Source organism: Fukomys damarensis, unplaced genomic scaffold (genome assembly GCF_012274545.1).
Source record: "Fukomys damarensis isolate Sample0158 unplaced genomic scaffold, DMR_v1.0_HiC HiC_scaffold_16, whole genome shotgun sequence".
Classification (NCBI taxonomy): domain Eukaryota; kingdom Metazoa; phylum Chordata; class Mammalia; order Rodentia; family Bathyergidae; genus Fukomys; species Fukomys damarensis.
Window position 1 is genome coordinate 101,216,304 of NW_022900928.1, and position 17,035 is coordinate 101,233,338.

General features: G+C 46.1%; 1 protein-coding gene and 1 long non-coding RNA gene across 7 annotated transcripts in view; one reads left to right on the top strand and one right to left on the bottom strand.

The window, feature by feature from the left end:
• The first annotated feature begins 349 nt into the window (after positions 1-349).
• The window catches only part of LOC104856663 (solute carrier family 23 member 1), a 55,111-nt gene continuing 38,425 nt past the window's right edge, over positions 350-17,035 (top strand). The window contains exons 1-3 of one of the 5 annotated variants that reach the window (XM_010616182.3): positions 350-442; positions 6,400-6,486; positions 15,964-16,116. In XM_010616182.3, coding sequence (XP_010614484.1) covers positions 6,451-6,486; positions 15,964-16,116 — 189 coding nt within the window. In that variant the 5' untranslated portion in view covers positions 350-442; positions 6,400-6,450. Of the gene's footprint in view, positions 443-5,995; positions 6,487-9,047; positions 9,277-15,963; positions 16,117-17,035 lie in introns of those variants that run through there. The other 4 variants (XM_010616181.3, XM_010616183.3, XM_010616179.3 and 1 more) reach the window with 4 other exon arrangements.
• LOC104856662 overlaps positions 16,241-17,035 on the bottom strand; it is a 31,012-nt gene continuing 30,217 nt past the window's right edge. For both annotated transcript variants that reach the window (XR_778688.2, XR_778687.1), the window contains exon 5: positions 16,241-17,012. This is a non-coding gene — a long non-coding RNA (uncharacterized LOC104856662). The remainder of the gene's footprint in view (positions 17,013-17,035) is intronic.

The window sequence follows — 17,035 nt, forward strand, 5'->3', positions numbered from 1 at the left end:
GTCCAATTCATCACCAAGTTCTGTTGCATTTTCCTCCTAAATATCTTTTCACCAAGTGGTAGCAAGTGCTCTAGAACGTGTCACCTGGATAGATGGGTAGATGGCTGAAAGAAAGGAGGGTGAAGGGAAGAGGGATATTCATTTAGTAGGTGTGTTTGAACAAAACCCAAAGCTAATGGTCCCTTTTTCATTTCGGTTTCACGTTGAGATGGTGATGTAGATTGAGAACAGCATCTTCTCTTTCCTTGGAAGGCACAAGACGAAGAGATCCTTTGATAAAGGCCAGGACTTGGCCTTGGCTCAGGGACATGGTTGGCAGCTGTGTGAGCTGTGGCCTTGAAGCCCAAGGCAGCAGATGTCTGAAGACAAGCCCTTTTGCCATGGCCCACTACGTGCTCCAGAGTGTCAGCACCATGGACAGGATCCAGTCTCCAACCGGAAGGTGGTACTTGTTGAGAATCCTGGTGTAACTAAAGGGGCAGGCCTACTCCGGCCTCTAGGTGCAAGGGAGCTGGTTTCTGTTTCTCCACTGGGTGTCACTGCTGCCCAGGGCTCTAGCTGTACCAACTGGGGAACCAGGAAGGAATTACCTGGACCAGTCTAGACTAGAGAATGCTGGCTGGGGGCCCAGCTATGGGTTGCAGTCTTTGCATGCTACTTAACAGACCGTGACCCCACTTTACTTCAGTGGTAAAGTTAGGGTGGAGGGAAACTTTCTGTTGGAAAGACAACTTGCAGTTGTTTCCTGCACCCAGGACCTAGAGTTTTCTAACCATACCCACTCATCCTCTGCAGACATCTGAGCTGGGCAGTGTGAAGGCACTCTCTCAAGGAGGACTGGGAGGAGAATTGCCCAGAACTTAATTCCCCTGACCACTTCCCGACCCCTCCAGCCAAAGGATGGGCACTGCCATATGAGTACTCAGTGGGCCCAGCTTCTGGAGCTTCTGGCTTCACAGATCAGGGGCACACACAGAACAAGCAGCTGCAGAGCTGGTCCTTGGCACCTTCCCCTGAAGGAAGTACGTGGCAAAAAAGATGGAGCCAGGCGGGACATTAGTGAGAGAGGAAGCCATCCTTGGAGGGCTCAGGAGTTAGTGGGACAGAGACATCATGGAAAAGTTCAGAGACAATGGCTCTATCATGGCTCCTGTGCGTGGAGTGGCCTCACAATGTGTCGGTGTAGGTGGGCTCACCTTCCAGGACTCCAGGGCCATAGCACTGCCCCTTGCAGGGACAAGTCAGTACTGTTAGCTGACATCCCTCTCAGCCCCCACAGGGAACCCTGGAACTGTAGAGTAACCACAAATCTCCCTTAAGACTATAGGAGCCAAAAGGAGAGGGCAGAGGCCTGGGCCCAGGGGGTTTTTAGAGCAGCTCAGAGCAACTGGCTAGAATGAGGTGAGCTAACACCAGAATAGAGTGGCCTCCAGTGCTACAGAACATGTATTTCTGGGCAAAAGCCCCAGGGAGCAATTCTATCAGGCAACACCCCAATCTCAAGGATGCCATGCTACGTTCCCACTGACACTCTTGGAATACAGATCTGTCCTACCCTCTGCTGGCCAGCTTCGAATAGTGATTCAACTTTGTTCTCTATGACCGGAAGCAGATCAGGGGAACATGTCTTGACTGTAAAACCAATAAACTGAACATCCCAGATATAGTTTTTCAAAGTAAGGAGGTGTAAGACCTTGGCTAACCCATGTATCTCTCTGAGGAGTGCTCTATCATCTAAAATAGATAAGGGGATTCCCAAAGTTTTAGAGAAAAGCCAGTCCTGTGCCTGTCCCTATGGCCACAGCAGCAGTGCCTGCCTCAGGGTCTTCCCAGCATGTGAGTACTACTCCTACATTGTCAGTCCTGAGCTCAGGCTCCGGAGACCAGAACCTGGCCTGTGCTTTCAGAAAACCTCTGTTGTTTTGTAACCAAAACCTTAGATAGTGGAAGAAGGGTGTTAAGACCCACCTCTTTCTAACAAAGACCTGGCTCAAGAGATCAGGGACACAATTTAGTGACTGAGATGAGATGGATAACCTCACATAATTTAATTCAACTGGATTCAGTCTGGACGTGTACCTATTGTGCTCTGGACAAAGATGTAGTAGGGCAAATGGTGGGCACTGTGGTTTAGAGGGGACAGCTCTAAAGGACGTCATGGGACATGCTAAGGATTAGTTTCACTTTATCTTTCAAGGGAAAGAGAATAGTTTTAAGAGAGAAGGACATGACCAGATTTATGTTTTAAGAGTTTATCTGGACTACGGTGCTTCAAGTCAACTGGAAGAGGAAAATAGGCTGTCATGTGACAAAAAGAGAAGCTGATGGAAAAAAAGAAGCTGATGGGAATTAAAAGAGGAAGGAAGAAGGTGGCTTAGATGAGGTTACTATAGTTGCTATTAGAAATATACATACATGAGTAATATTTAGGAGGTGAAGTTGGCAGAACATGGTAAGAACTGCATATGGCTGACAAGTAACCAAGGACGACGGCCGGGCTGTGGCCTGGGTCATTGGGTGGACATTGGAGTCATTCTCTGAAATGGTAAGACTGCACAAGGTCAGTTCCTCCTTCTCTGGTCCTTACTTTTTTCTGTGGTTTCTTCCAACTTTCATAATTTTGATTTCTACTTCCCAGAATGTAGACAGACCAACTGAAGGATTAGCAGAAGCAGTTAGTTACACAAGCTCTAAGACAAAGGATTGCAAATGACAAATTGCCTCCTACTCTACCTGTGTCTGTTAAGCCGCCCTGGAGTAATGTCTGCATTCTGCAAGATGGAGCTCAAAGAGAGGCCTGAAATACGTGTGGTCCCAGAAGAGCATAGGGAAGCTGGTATCAGTTGAAGAGGAGAAAATACAATTTTAAAAAAGTACAAGTTATCCTAGTTCTTTCTGTTTATTTGTCATGCCTACACTGTCCATTATTTAATAACAAGTAAAGAAAAAATAAGTTAGTGACTATAGATTGAATTTTTAAAATTCAATTTGTGGGTAATAGTGAGGCCCTGTGGGCTCATCCACTGAAATAGATGAGACATACTGATGGGGGCCTAGACTCTGTGTCTGTGTGTAATGTGTGTGTGTCTGGGAACCCTCTGTACTTTCTGCTCAAGTTTGCTGTGAAACTAAACTCTAAAAAAAGTTTAATTAAAAAACTTAAGTTTTTGAATTGGTATTCTAAGAACAGGATCAGAAAACTTTTTTTTTTTTTGAAAAGGACCATACAGCAAATTATTTTAGGCTCTTGTTACTACTGCTCAACACTGTGTCTATGGTACAAAGGTGTAATGAATAAATAGTAGGACTGGGCATGTTTGACAGAACTTTACAAACAAAAGTAATCAATAGATCAGATCTGCTCCATTAGCTATAGTTTTCCAACCTCTGTACTCTAAACTGAGATTCAATTAAGCAAAAGCTGGAAATTAGGTGGATTATGAATTGATAAGTCAAGCATTCTGTGAGCCACTGAAAGCAACTTTCCCAAGCTGCACCTGTCAAAATCTGAAGGCAATAATTTTGCAAATCCAAATCTAGAATTCCATAAATCCCATTCTGGGGGAACAAGCCAGAGCTTTGGAAGGGTGTTTGAAGACCTGAGCTGCTGTGACTAATAGTTTTTCCTTTTTTCATATCAAGTGTGTGAAATTATGTACAGATGTTCCTCATTTAACAATCTACCTGTTTAATGACTGTTCAGATTTATGACTCACATTTGGACTTCAGGTGCAGGAATATGATCAGTGATGTGGCCTTATGGTGGCTTCTAAAGAATAGTACTATGATTTTTGCTGACTGTGCTGTACAGTACTGTACTGTAGTTTTATGCTCTGTTATGCATCACAGTACTGCATGTAAGAGTTATGCAGATAAAACCAAGGTCATTAAGTTGGAGTTTCCTTTGACCATTTATTTGTTCTAAATATTGTAAAATATGTACTATATACAATTCCTTATTTAGTGACCAATTCATTAAACAACCTGCTAGCAGAAACAGAACTCAGTCATTAAAGAAGAAATATCTTACACATTTGAATGAAATATTTTATGGGCAAACAACCTTTAAATTGTTTCCTAATATTCCGATTGTTTTTGTCACATTTTAGACAACCACTTCTGCTGTGGAAAAGTATTTTGAGGTTGTTAGCAATAGTTCACTTTTGATGCTCTTGGAATTCAACAAATATTGTTAATAAACCATGAAAAATTACCAAGTGCTATGTAATTCTAGAAAAGAAGAGGCCTAGGATTGGATATGAATACTTTAAATTTGAAGATTGGAATTTTAGTTGCAAATGACTGAAGACCCAAATAAAATTAGTGTAATAAAAATAAAGAACTGGCAAATGTGCAGTCACATACAGCATAACAATGATCTGGCCAGTGATCACTTATGATTGCAGTCCGGTAAGATTGTAATAGAGCTGAAAATTTCCTATTGTCTAGTATTTTTATTGTATTTTTAACATGTTAAGATACGTTTAGATACATACTTACTGTTATAGATGGTGCACAGGAATCCACTCATTTAAACAGGCCCTTTTGTTGTGAAAAAGAAAAGTTTATTCCAGTGAACAGAGACTAAAATCAGGGACTAAAATCAGAGAGAGATTCTAGCAGCTAGCAGGGAAGGAAAACTATGCTTATATAGATTTGGGGGGCTATAATCTTAAGCAGTATTTATGTCTTGGGTGCCAAAGAGCAATCTGTTCCGGTGTATGGACAATCACTAGACTTTTTGGTGCCAGAGGGATTTTGTAAAGATAATGGGGGGGGGCATGGCTGGAGTGGGGCTTGGGAAAAGAAAAAAGAGGAAGGCTAACTGAGTCAAAGGGCATAGGGAGGAGGAAGGGAGAGGTTTACGTAGGGCAATGATAACAAGCATGAGTGTAAGAAATAATTCTTTATCTGAGGCAAAAGATAATTAACTCAGAGCTTTAAACGGATGATGTTTAATGTCCTTGCTATTAATTGTCAAACAGGAAGAGGGTGAGAAGGAAGGAAAAATACTCAACTTTTTCTGAGTAAAAGCCACACAGAGTGCCCTGAAAGCAAAAATCTTCTATCCACATAAGATGTCTCTAGAGTGGAAGTTTAGGGGTGAAACCAAGTAAGGTCAAAGCAGACTTCATGGAGAAAGTAAATAAAATGACAAGACATACAAAAGCAAGGCATTTTTTATATCCTCCAGAATTCAAGTCAGCGCAATGGAAGTTGAAGAGATTACTTTTGATTTCCACAAGGAGGGGTCAGGCAGGTTGTCAACTGGGCACATCTTCACTTGAGACAGATGAACCCACTGAGGAAGATCCTGGGGATGCACCACCATTTCCATTTAGGCTGTAGGGACTGGAGATTTAAGTTTTTTATTAAAATCCATTTATTAGCCAGGTCGTCTTCATGAGGCTGGGTGTTGGGAAAGGGCAAGAGAAGATTAGTGGCATGTCTTATATCTTTTTGGACTTGTAGTAGGAGTGAGAGGTAGTCTCCAATGGGGTTAGGTTCCCAGCTGAGATGTGGCCCAAGTGAAAAGGTACAGCCATATAAAAGCTCAAAAGGTCTGTACCATATAAAAGCTCAAATGGATATGGCTGTGATGTGAAGGAGAGCGACAGGAGGCAGGAAAACCCAATCTTTATGGAGTTGAATCTTGAGCTTATTAAGGTGGGCCTTAAAGAGGTCATTAGCCCTTCCTGGAAGACTGGGAAGTGAGGAGTGACATTTTCATTGAATACCAAGTGATTTCAGACATCTCTTGGCTAATTTGGCTAATGAAAGCTGGGCTATTGTCTGCTTGAATGGAGGTAGGAAGGCTAAGCTGGGGGAATGATATCAGTTAGGAGGTAACTAACAACTGCCACAGCTTTTTCTGAGCCTGTGGGGAAAACCTCTATCCACCCTGTGAAGGTGTCAATTCATACCAGGAGATATCTTAACTTTCACACTTGTGGCATGTGAGTGAAGTTAATGTGCCAGTCCTGAGTTACAGAAAAACTTTGCACCTGACGTGTAGGAAAAGGAGGGGGCCCCAGGGAGTCCTGGGGCATGGTTACCTGGGAAACAGAACATTGAGCTGTGACAGTTTTGAGGAGGGTCTTCCATAAGGGAAAAAGGCTCAAGCAGATGGGTTAGGGGTTTGTAGCCTGCATGAAAATTGCCATGAAGCAATGAAGGAATGGTGTGGTCCTATGAGGCACGGAGGAGGAATTTTCCCTGATTTAGGAGCCATCCATCTTTGGTGGGAAGGTCCTGATATTGTTGGTGCTTAGGAGAATAGGCTGAAGTGAAAGCTAGAAAGGAGGCCTGGAGGGAGAGATAAACAGCTTCCTTTGCAATTTTATCTGTAAAGGCATTTCCGGCAGTTATAGGATCTGAAAGTTTCTGTGTCCTCTTCAGTGAAGCACAGCAGCCCATGTTGGTAGGACAGCAGCCTGAAGAGGAGCTTTAATGAGAGGGGCATTAATGATTGAAGACCTCCAGAAGGTAAGGAATCTTCTTTCTGCCAAAATGGAAGCATGATTATGTAATATATGAAGTGAACACTTTGAGTCTGTATAGACGTTAACTTTTAATTCCTGAGCTAGAAAGAGCACAAGTTGGAGTAGTTAGTTCAGCCTGTTGAGTGGTAGTGAACAGGGGAAGAGCTGTGGCCTCTACAACAGAGTCTTGGGAAACAATAGCATATCCTACCCTGGCAGGGGAGTTGGGGGAGGGCTTGTATGAACTTCCATTAATAAGCCAGGTATGGTTAAGATTAGAAAGGGGAAAGGTGGAATTGTGAGAAAAGGGAGAGATTGCTAGGTGTATCAGAGACACACAGTCATGTTATTGAGGCTTTTTGGAAAGGAGTGGTGGGTCGATAAAATAAGCAGCTGGATTAAAGTTGGGGACCAGGGTGATTGCAACTGTGAGAGTCTCCATGAAAAGCACATGGAGTTGAGTAAGGCCAGGAGCAACGAGAAAGCGTGAGAGGTGGGACAAAGACATGAGTCCCTGAAGGTTGTGGGAAGCATAAAAGGTAAGTGGAGCATGTCTAGTGATTTTGAGTGTCTCTAAAGTAGCAGGGCTGCAGCAGCAGTGACTCATAGGCATGGTGGCCAATTTTTCATAGTGGAATCAAGCTGCTTGGACAGAAACATGATCAGCCATGGGCTGGGGCCTTATGTCAGAACACTTAATTCATACCCCTTGCATTCTACTGTATAAAGACTGAAAGGTTGCATGAGACCTGGGAGGGTCAAAGTGGGGTCTATTTTTAGGGCCTCTGTTAGGGTGTTAAAGGATGAGTGAGGGAAATCTTTGTGATCTAAGGGCTCAGGAGGGTGTCCTTTTGTAAGTTTGTAGAGGGGTTTGTTGAGGAGAGCAAAAGTGGAAACCCAGAAATGGAAATATCCTATTATGCTGAGATAGATATGCTGTTGTTTGGTAGTAGGAACTGGAATCTGGGAAATTAGTGGACATGATCTTGAGGAAGGGCTTGGGTATATTTGTGGAGAATGATGCCCAGATAGGTGACGGATGGAGAAGAGATTTGGGCCTTAAAGGGGAGACACAATATCCTTTAGTCTAGATGCTGTAATAATGAGGGTATATTTATGGTATGACTCATAGGAGGGGCTGCAGAGGAGGTCATCTTACTGTGTAAGATTGGTGCACAAAAGTAATAGCCACCGAGGTGTGGTTCACTAGGCATAGTTAAGCAAGCTATGACTGTCTTTGGGTCTTGACTTCTCTGTCACAGCCTAAGCCACATCTGTCACCTTCCTCTGCAAACAGTTTTGTTAGGTAAAGCATGAAAATCCAGTAAAGAATGCAGCCAGCCTGAATTTGGGAGTTCTAGGCAGGCTCTCCTGGAGGAATACCAGAGGACAGCCTGACTGCCATTTATTTATTTTTATCAATTAAATTGAATTTATTGGTACATTCTAGGTATACAGTACAGTTACATTCATTACTGGGATCTTGTACCTTTACATGGCAGGTCTTGGTTCTCATTTTTTCCCTTCGTCCCCTCCCTCCCTTCACCCTGACTGCCATTTATTTATTTTTATCAATTAAATTGAATTTATTGGTACATTCTAGGTATACAGTACAGTTACATTCATTACTGGGATCTTGTACCTTTACATGGCAGGTCTTGGTTCTCATTTTTTCCCTTCGTCCCCTCCCTCCCTTCACCCTGACTGCCATTTATTGAGCTGGGTCTTTTATGGATGGGGGTGGGGAGCTATGGCTTAGGTGAAGAGTGAGGCAAAGGGAGGTGTGAGGTTGAGGGATTGTCTGGGAACAGCCACTTCAGGGACTTAGCTGGTTGGGGAAGGACAGTCAGGTGTCAGACCCATCAATTTCTTTGTTATGTTTTCAAGGCTTTGTCTTGGACCATTGTCCATTGTCATCTCTGTGGGTCATGCCATGGTGTCTCCTGAACCTTGTAAGCCGGTAGTGCTGCTTATTCTAGAATATTCTACCATCATCAGTAGCTGCTGCATGGCTCATTTGGATTCTTGAGATGGGATTTACCAAGAGTTTTTGATGAGGGCTTTTCAAGTACCCTGTGAAGAATACAATAGCAAAACTATGCAGGGCTGGTCCCCTCTGCCTGAAAGGTGGGAGAGCCAGTTCTGAATCTTAAGGGGAGACTCCACAGAGAATTAGAAGCATTTCTCCCCTCAGGCTTTCACCTGAGCTTTGTGAGGCCCCTGCCCCCCACCTGGCAGCCACAACAGCTAATCCCAGAGCAAGGAGTAATAATAATGCCCTGAACCACATGCATCGTCTCTCTCTTCAGGCCAATGTGGTCAGGCTGTCTTTGCAGCGATTTCCATTCCCACTCAACCAGTTATCAGCTTAGAAAACAGAAGCCCATCCTGTAGCCTCAACCTCAATGCTCACCTCGATCCCCCGGAGCCTGGTTTTTTGAAAGTGCTCTCAGGCCACACCCTGACGGGTTGTACTCTGACTTGTTTTCTGGGTGCCATGGTGACCACAACTTATCAAATTGTGAAACATTCGCTGCAACGCAATGCACCTTGGTCCCCTGGAGGAGAAGGCTGGGGGGCAGGCGTCACAGGCCTGGCAGGTGGATAGGAACGGCAGCCTCTCCTGCCTGGCCACCTCTAAACTGAGTCAGGCACTGAGAAATTAAACTCCATCTCTTGAAGCAGTCCTACCTCCTTCCAGAGAGGTACTTCTCTGTCCTGCTTCTGCTGGAAGGGCAAGGATCCCATTGTCATGAACTCTGCCATCCCCAACTGTGAACTCCCCAGCTGCCTGGTGAGTGCTGGAGGGGGGAACGGGGCACAGGAAGGAGGCTGGGGAGGCCCAGGGTGGTGTCCTCCTGCCCCAATGCCCTGACTAGTGGCTCAGTCTTTAGATTAGGTTCAGATAATCAGGCAGGAGTGGGCAGCTCCCTCCTCTCTCCAGCCTTGGATCTTCCAGGGCTGTCATCATCTCAGTCACTGTTGCAACTAGTACAGAGTTTGCACTCACTGTGACACCCACAAAGCCAGGAGAGTGGAGATGGCTCTCTGGGCAGGGTCAGCAGTGCCGGCCAATTCCTCACCTTTACTCAGGGTGGGCTCTGCTGAACCTAAGGTGTCATTTTCCAGGTTCCTCAGCACCAGGCTTTCTCTTTTCTGAAGCCCTTTTCTGAATCCAATGAAAAGAAAGAGCAAGGGAAGCAGAGAGAGAAGTAACTTCTACCAGACAGTTGAGAGGCCTCAGACACTGCGTGCTTTAATTTCTTCCTTACAAGCGAATGCAGCAGGCACTCATTCATGTCTCACAGATGAGGAAACACCCTGGAGAAGGCGTCACAAGACCCCTCTGGCAGCCCGTCCAGTTAGTCCCTGGACGACATCTCTCTCTCTCTCCAGCCTACCTGGCCACCTAAGAATAGCAGGAAGGACTGAAGGAGAACTTCTGTGGTTGCCACTGCTCACAGCCAGGGCAAAAAGGTTGCTCCCTACGGGGCGGGGATGCAGCCCGGTGAGGCCAAGCTAGGGATTTGGGGGTGGGGCCGCTATGAAACGGAGCTTGGCTCTCAAGGAGCCAGAGCTGCTGCCAGACCTTGCCCACTGTGGCTCAGTCTCTCGCAGAGTGCCTGACATTCTCCTCTGAGGAAGATGAGGAGCACTGAGAGAAAATCGCCTCTCTTACCCTCACCTCAGAATTCTGCCTGCCGCTTGCATCTGAGGCTAAAGAGCCTGGGGGAAGAAGTCGTAGACTCTATTTCCCAAAGACTGTGGTGTTTTCCAGATTTGGGGCATCCCTGTGGCAAGCTGGAGGGAGGGGTCTGGGCACCTACACATTCCTTTTTCAGGAAGGGGTTAGAGTGCATAGAGCACAGCATGAGCAGGGGCACCGAGGCCGAATTGGGGGAAAGCTGGGGAACTGTACCTGCGAGCCATGGGCGAATGGTCAGGTGGGGTCAGGCACTGGAAGGGATGCCCACTATGTGGGGTGGAGATGGTGTCAGGAGGGCAAGAGATCCACTTGCACCTCAGAGATCACTGCCATGCCACACCAAGGCCTCCTCCTGTGCCTAGGCGCTGCAGGGCCATCCCTGTTTACACAGAGCACAGCTGCAGGCCACTGACCTTGACATGGGAAGAGGAGGGTGCTCATATGTACAAGCCCTGCAATTTAGCTGAGCCCGAGTCTCTTCCTCTGTGCCAGGTGGGGCCCTGGTAGACTTAAACGAGAGGTGCAGTAGAAGTTCTTTGTGAAGTTGTAGGCATGCCAAGTTTCATGACAATGCCCATACAGAGCTAGGTCTTCTGGTGAAATTACAGATTGTGGAGAGCTGAGAGACTGACCTCCAACCAGAAGAGGAAGTTGTGGCCCATCTTCTCATCCCATCACACACAATCAGGGTGTGGGTCAGGAAATCCCCTCCAGAAGGGACTCGAAAGCCTTCTGCCACTGAATAAGTCACATGCACAGTGACTCCCAGCCAGGGGTTTTTCTGGGATTCTCCCCTATTCTGATGTGTCCCGGGATGGGGCTTTTCCACCCTTACCTAGAAGCCCTCGGCTTCTGCATCTCTGTTTCTCTGGATGTCTTCAGTGTAGTAAAGATTCTTGGCTGACACACAGGACTCTGTATGTGCTTTGTCCCAGCTTGCTTTATTTCTGTGCTTCGTGTCTTGGCATAGATGACTTGATATAGTTTACAACAGAAGATGTATTTATAAGCAATTAGGTAAGCAAAGTAGAAATAGACAGCAAAGCACACTGTGAGAAGAAAAAAAGTGTGTTTGGAGAAGGGCTTGTACTCTGAGCTAAAAGTATCGCCTTGGGCTCTGTGCTTTCTACCCAATGGCTTCAGGGAACTCACACACTTGTATCACAAGGGAAGAGCCAGCCATGTTCAGGGAGGACAAATTTTTCAAGCTCTAAGCTCTAAAAAAATTTTTTTTCATGTGGGGCATCAGGGAGGATCAATTTCTCAGGCAACTCTTCTGAAGCAAATGTTGATGATGAGATGGTCATGCTGATACAGAACTTGGGATATTCCGAAGTTCCTCAGCCATCAATAGTCTTGGACACTGGTCCCCACTCTGCTAAGAAGCTGACAGGTTAAAACCAGCCATTTTCCCAGTCATGGTGCCCAGAGGTCCTGGGTGAGGGGTGAGGGATGGGCTTACTGGAAGGATGCACAGAGCTGTCGTGGCCACAGCCCTATGATCATTCACACACACACACGCACACACGTGTGTGTGTCTGTGTGTGTGTGTGTGTGTGTTTGTGCAAGAGCACCACCCATGCTCCAGCTGTGAGGTCCCTATGACCATCCTAGACAGATCTACAGGGAGAGACTGAGGCTGGGAGAAGTGACATCAAATGCCTAGGGTCATTGAGCTGCAGGTGACAACCACTTCTGCCCTTCTCTCTGTGTGAACTTCTCAGATTTGCCTGCTCAGAATCAATCGAACAGTCAATCAATCAATCAATCAATCTGTCATTCTTGGTCTCCTTTCCCCTCTCTGCTTTCTATGTCTTTATCTCTGAGGTGCTTCACGGATTCCTTCATACATCCATGAAAACCTCACTGGAAGTGGTCAAAAGCCCAGCACTCACCCCAGAAGCTCCAAGTCTGTCTTTGACTCAGTCCTGACCCCTTCAGGGAAAACTAACTTTTTTCCTGTGTAATCCCAGCATCAAGGGGCATCAGCACCTCCTCCTCAGAAATCTCAACAGGGTAGACTTGTTTCCCAAGAGTTCCAATCAATTAGTGAGGTATTTATTTAAAAAATAATTAGATGTCCCGATATTCATTCAGCATTTTTTTATTCTTTTCAACAATTCAGTAAGCACTAGGTGGAGGTGGAGAAAGTACAGGACTTCAGGGCCTTTTGGACAAGGACATACCCAAAGACTGTGTGTCTGCCCCTCGCTTCAGTGAACCTGCTGAGGACATCCCTGAAGAGGGCAGGCCTCTTCTAGTCTAAGGCTCAGGGGGTGAGGTCATGGAACGCTTACTGGAGAGGTGATTGCTAAGTAGAAGAGTGAAGTAAAACTCTTACGTCTGTGTAGGGTTGGTTTTGTGTTGTTTTGTTTTTAGATTCTGCGGATTAAAACTAGGGCTCACACACTGAGCTACATCTCAAGCCCTTTCTAGTAATTACTTTAAAAAAATTTCATTTGAGACAGGGTCTTGTTAAGTTTCTAAATTACCCAATGCTATGCTCCAACTTGCAATCCTCCTGCCTCAGCCTCCCAGACTGCCGAGATTACAGGCATGTACCACCGTGCCCAGCTGCTACATCTGTTTTAGGACCCAACATTAGAAGATTAACAAACAGATATTGGGGCTCGGGATTTAGCTCAGTGGTTCCGCCGCCTGCCTCACAAGCGCAAGAGCCTAAGTTCAATCCCCGGTACCAAAAACAACAACAACAACAACAACAAACAAACAGATATTGTCTTATAATTGAAAACAAAATGATTGTGAAACTGAGCTGAGGCTAAATCAGTAGACTTGTTCCAGCAACCTGGCCGTCGGCCCTGGCTCTCTGGAATTCGCTGTCCTGGCCTTTCTCCATGCCAGCAGTGGAAACCTCAGGCATGTGGCAGGAAGGAATTAGGAGTCAGTGCTTGATGCCCAAGGGGAGGAAGGGCTGGCTTCCTTTACCTCCACGGGGGTTATGGTGTGGCAACTGCCTCTCCTCCCTAGCCCCACCCCCCACAGCTAAGGCTCCCTCTGGGGCACAGGTTCATCCTGTTACTGCTATGCTTTCTTCAGTAGGGGTGATTTGACCCACCCTCTCTGAGACCATTTACAGTGTCTGAGACACTTTGGATATTCACAAGCAGAAAGGAAAAAGGGGGACTCTGGCATCCACTGAATAGAGGACAGGAATGCTACTACACATAGCATATGCAGAACACAGCCCCTGCCCAGCCCCGCCACACACACAGAGCACAGCAAAGAGTTGTCCAGTCTAAGTGTCAGGAGTGCTGAGGCTGAGGAACCCTGTTGAAGGAAATAGCTCCGCCCAGCCTCCACTCCCCCAATCTTCGGGGCCATAATCCAAGATTCTTGGATGATGCCTGGAACTGTGTAACCTGGAAAAGTGAAACCTTGGGTTGGGTGAAGGAGGACTACTGAGTATTGTTCTGCAGGAACAGTCCTGTCCTGGGGGTGGTGGTTACAAACACCCAGTTAGTTACTGTTTATTATTATTAATTATTATTATACTGGTGATTGGACTCAAGACCTTCTCACTGAGCTACATCCCAGTCCTTTCTTTGTTTTAATTTTTGAGACAGGGTTTCGCTCAGTCACCAAGTTGTCCAGGTTGGGCTTCAACTTGCAATCTTCCTGACTCAGCCTCCCAGGGTGCCACCATGCCCAACTTACCACACAGTTCTTGAGCTGGTGTCTTTCTTGCCTATCTCCACATCTCAGCAAGTGGTGACCCCCACCCCATCTCTTCTCCCTCTCCTCTGATCCAGTAGATAGAGCAGGCAGTATCTGGCCTCTAGGACTCTTAGAGATTCATCAAAATATTCTCATTTATTTTAAAATTAGATGGGAAAAATCTACTTTAAGGTCAAAGGGAAAAATTTTTGTGTGTGTGCAGTGTTGGAGATGGAACCCAGGGCCTTGTGCACACTAGTAAACATGGCCACTAGGCTATATCCCCAGCTCATCAGAGAAGACGTTTGAACTTACTGAACTTTATACCATCATGGTCCCCACATAGAATTTCAGATATTGTTTCTATGGAGGAAAGTACTCACAGAGTCAGAGTCCAGCATCTTCCCTGGAGTGTCTCAGCATGGCCCTGTGCAGAAGCTGTTCTTTGAGGCCGGGCTGTAGCACAGGGCATTTAGGCTGGAGATGGGTGTTGACTGGATGACTTCCCGGTCCTGCCTGGCCCGGGACACCCTTGGGGATGTCACCTAGAATGGTCTCGTTTTCATGTTGGTGTCCTTGCCACCTTCTGGCTACACCAAAGACAATGTTTTCATTGTTTTCAGGTCCCTCTCACCTATGACCAGATATACAGGTGTTGTCCTTGGTCACATGTTCAAAGCCCTGGCACTTATGGAGGTAATAGTACTGATAATAGCTGGTATTTATTGGGCAATTACACTCTGCCAATCCCTGGACTAAGTCCTTCATGCTATAATTCATTTATTTCAATCATCCATTGGGGGTAGTACTACTTCTTTTACCCTCTTTTCCTAAAAATAAGACCTTTCTAGAAAAAATCAGCCGTGAAAACTAAAAATGCCAGCCCTGTCAGCCCGTCCCTGCCTTACCTGCCATCACTATTCCTTTGCTCAGAGGCAGCTCTGTAAGGCAGGTGAGCCAAGGATGGGCTGATGGGGCTGGCCTTCTCATCTCTAGTTTTCAAGCCTATTTGTTTTCCAGATAGATCTTATTTTCACGGAAGCATGGTCTGTAGATAAGAAAACTGAAACCCAGGTGTGGTGGTGGCTGCCTCACGGGGAGGAGGATCATAGTGAGTTCAAGGCAAGCCTGGGCTACACAGTGTGTTCAAGGCCAGTCTGGACTACGTAGCAAGACCCTGTCTCAACCAACAACAACAACGACAACAGCAACAACAACAAAACCACAAAACCACAAACTCTGAGATTTAGAAACATTAATAATTTGTCCAAAGTTAGCAAGCTATACAGCCAAAAAGTTGGATGGAAAGTCTATGATTCAAAGTTAATTTTGACTAAACTGGTTGGAATGCAAGTTGGCTATCGAATCTAGACTAGTGTTGGCAAACCTTGGCATACACACTGTTTTTCTTTTAAGACAAAAGATGTTAATGTATGAATTGTTTTTCCTAAATTTAAACCTCAGTATTAAGGTTTAATTGTGGTGTTGGCACTTTACAATATGTGGGTTTTGGGTTGCAGTTTGGGCACTTGTCTCTAAAAGATTCACCACCACTGCTCTAGACTATTCTGTATGTATGGTGTATGTTTCCAGTAGGGTGGTTCATTCATTCATTCATTCAATGTGCATTGAGCACGGGGACTGCACTGGAAGCTGAGATGACGAAGTAAAGCACAATCAAAGCATTCTGGGACTAACTAGGAGAAGCAACGGAGAAGGGAACTATCCATTGTAGTAAAGGTGCTGTCAGAGGGCTTTGGCAGGTGTAAACTCAGGACCCCGGGAGCTGTGAGGGAAACCTGCCCATCTCAAAGCCTTTAAGGTAGCACTTTACACTCCCATAAAGCTGCCTCTCTGCAGGGAATTTGGGTAAGGCGCTTGCATGACCTGTTCTTTACACAGAGGCCCAGCTGCAGATGCAAACCACAGAAAGTCGCTGGTCTTGGGTCTGGACCTTAAACTCTACTTGGCTAATGTTTTTCCCAGTCCCACTTCCTCTTGTCTCTGGAAATGCTGACCTATTTCCCATTTAAGACAGGATGTCCTCCTAACTCCTCTTAAAGTGCCCAGATGTGTTGTTCTTTCTCTTGTTCCCAGCAGATGGATGAGGGATTACTCAGCCCCCATGCTGATGGCCTCGACAGGAAGAGGGATGGGCAGCCCAAGAGTCCCAGCAGCAGCAGCAGCCACCTGGCCTATAGCATCTTGGACGTCCCACCATGGCATCTCTGCATCTTTTTAGGGATCCAGGTAAGGCCCCTTACCAGGCATTCAGTCCAAAGAGGCTTTGCCTTAAAAGCTATAGCCATGCACAGCCTGATAATCCAGTCAACATTACCAACCGCAGTTGCTGGCATAGCTTCTGTGTCGTTGACCTTTCTCTCTAGAGGAGGGGAATGGGTGTTAGAAAAGGATTCTTCCTCACGCTGAGCTGACTGGTCCCTTGTTCTTTTGAATGAGTTGGTTAAATGTCCTCTTCAGTTGGGCAAGGCCCTTGGGAGGTCAGAGTTGTATTAGGTCAAGTATCTTCCTTGAAGCAACCTCTACAAGCTGTAGATTCTGTCTGATTCAGATTCCACCAACTGCCCTGGGTTCTCTAAGATCAAGATATTTACTGGATAACAAGAGGGAGTTGCCCCTTCTGGTTGGTGTAGTTATTGGTTTAGTTAGCCAGTGTTGCTGGACATGGTATGAGACAGGGAATGAACACTGTGGGTTCTGGGCCTGGAGGATATTGTGCCTGTCATGATCTAGCTGACAGTGAGTCAAAGACACATTTGCCACAGGCCATGAAGGACTGAACTTCTCATGTCAAGTATCCCAAGGGGACAAAGGAGCAACAGCAAGGACTATTAAAGGACTGTCCCTTTGGGATGTGGCTGTTGTGGTGACCAGAGCTGGAACTGCTCTTTAAAGAAGACCTGGCCATTCACTCCACTGCCATCTCTGTCCTCCGCTGTTGTCATCCATGTGGCTGGAGGGACTGGGGCCCCTCTCTCCCCAGGTGGCTGATTCAATCTTCTTTTGGGGCCCAGGCCTCTTCCAAGTAATGCAAACAGAACCTGCTCTCTTGCTGTCCTGCTCTAGCATGGGGTGGTACAGGTCTCTGTCCTGATGGACTAGTACATTCTGAGACCCACCTTTGCCTGTGGGAAGACGGAACAGGGAA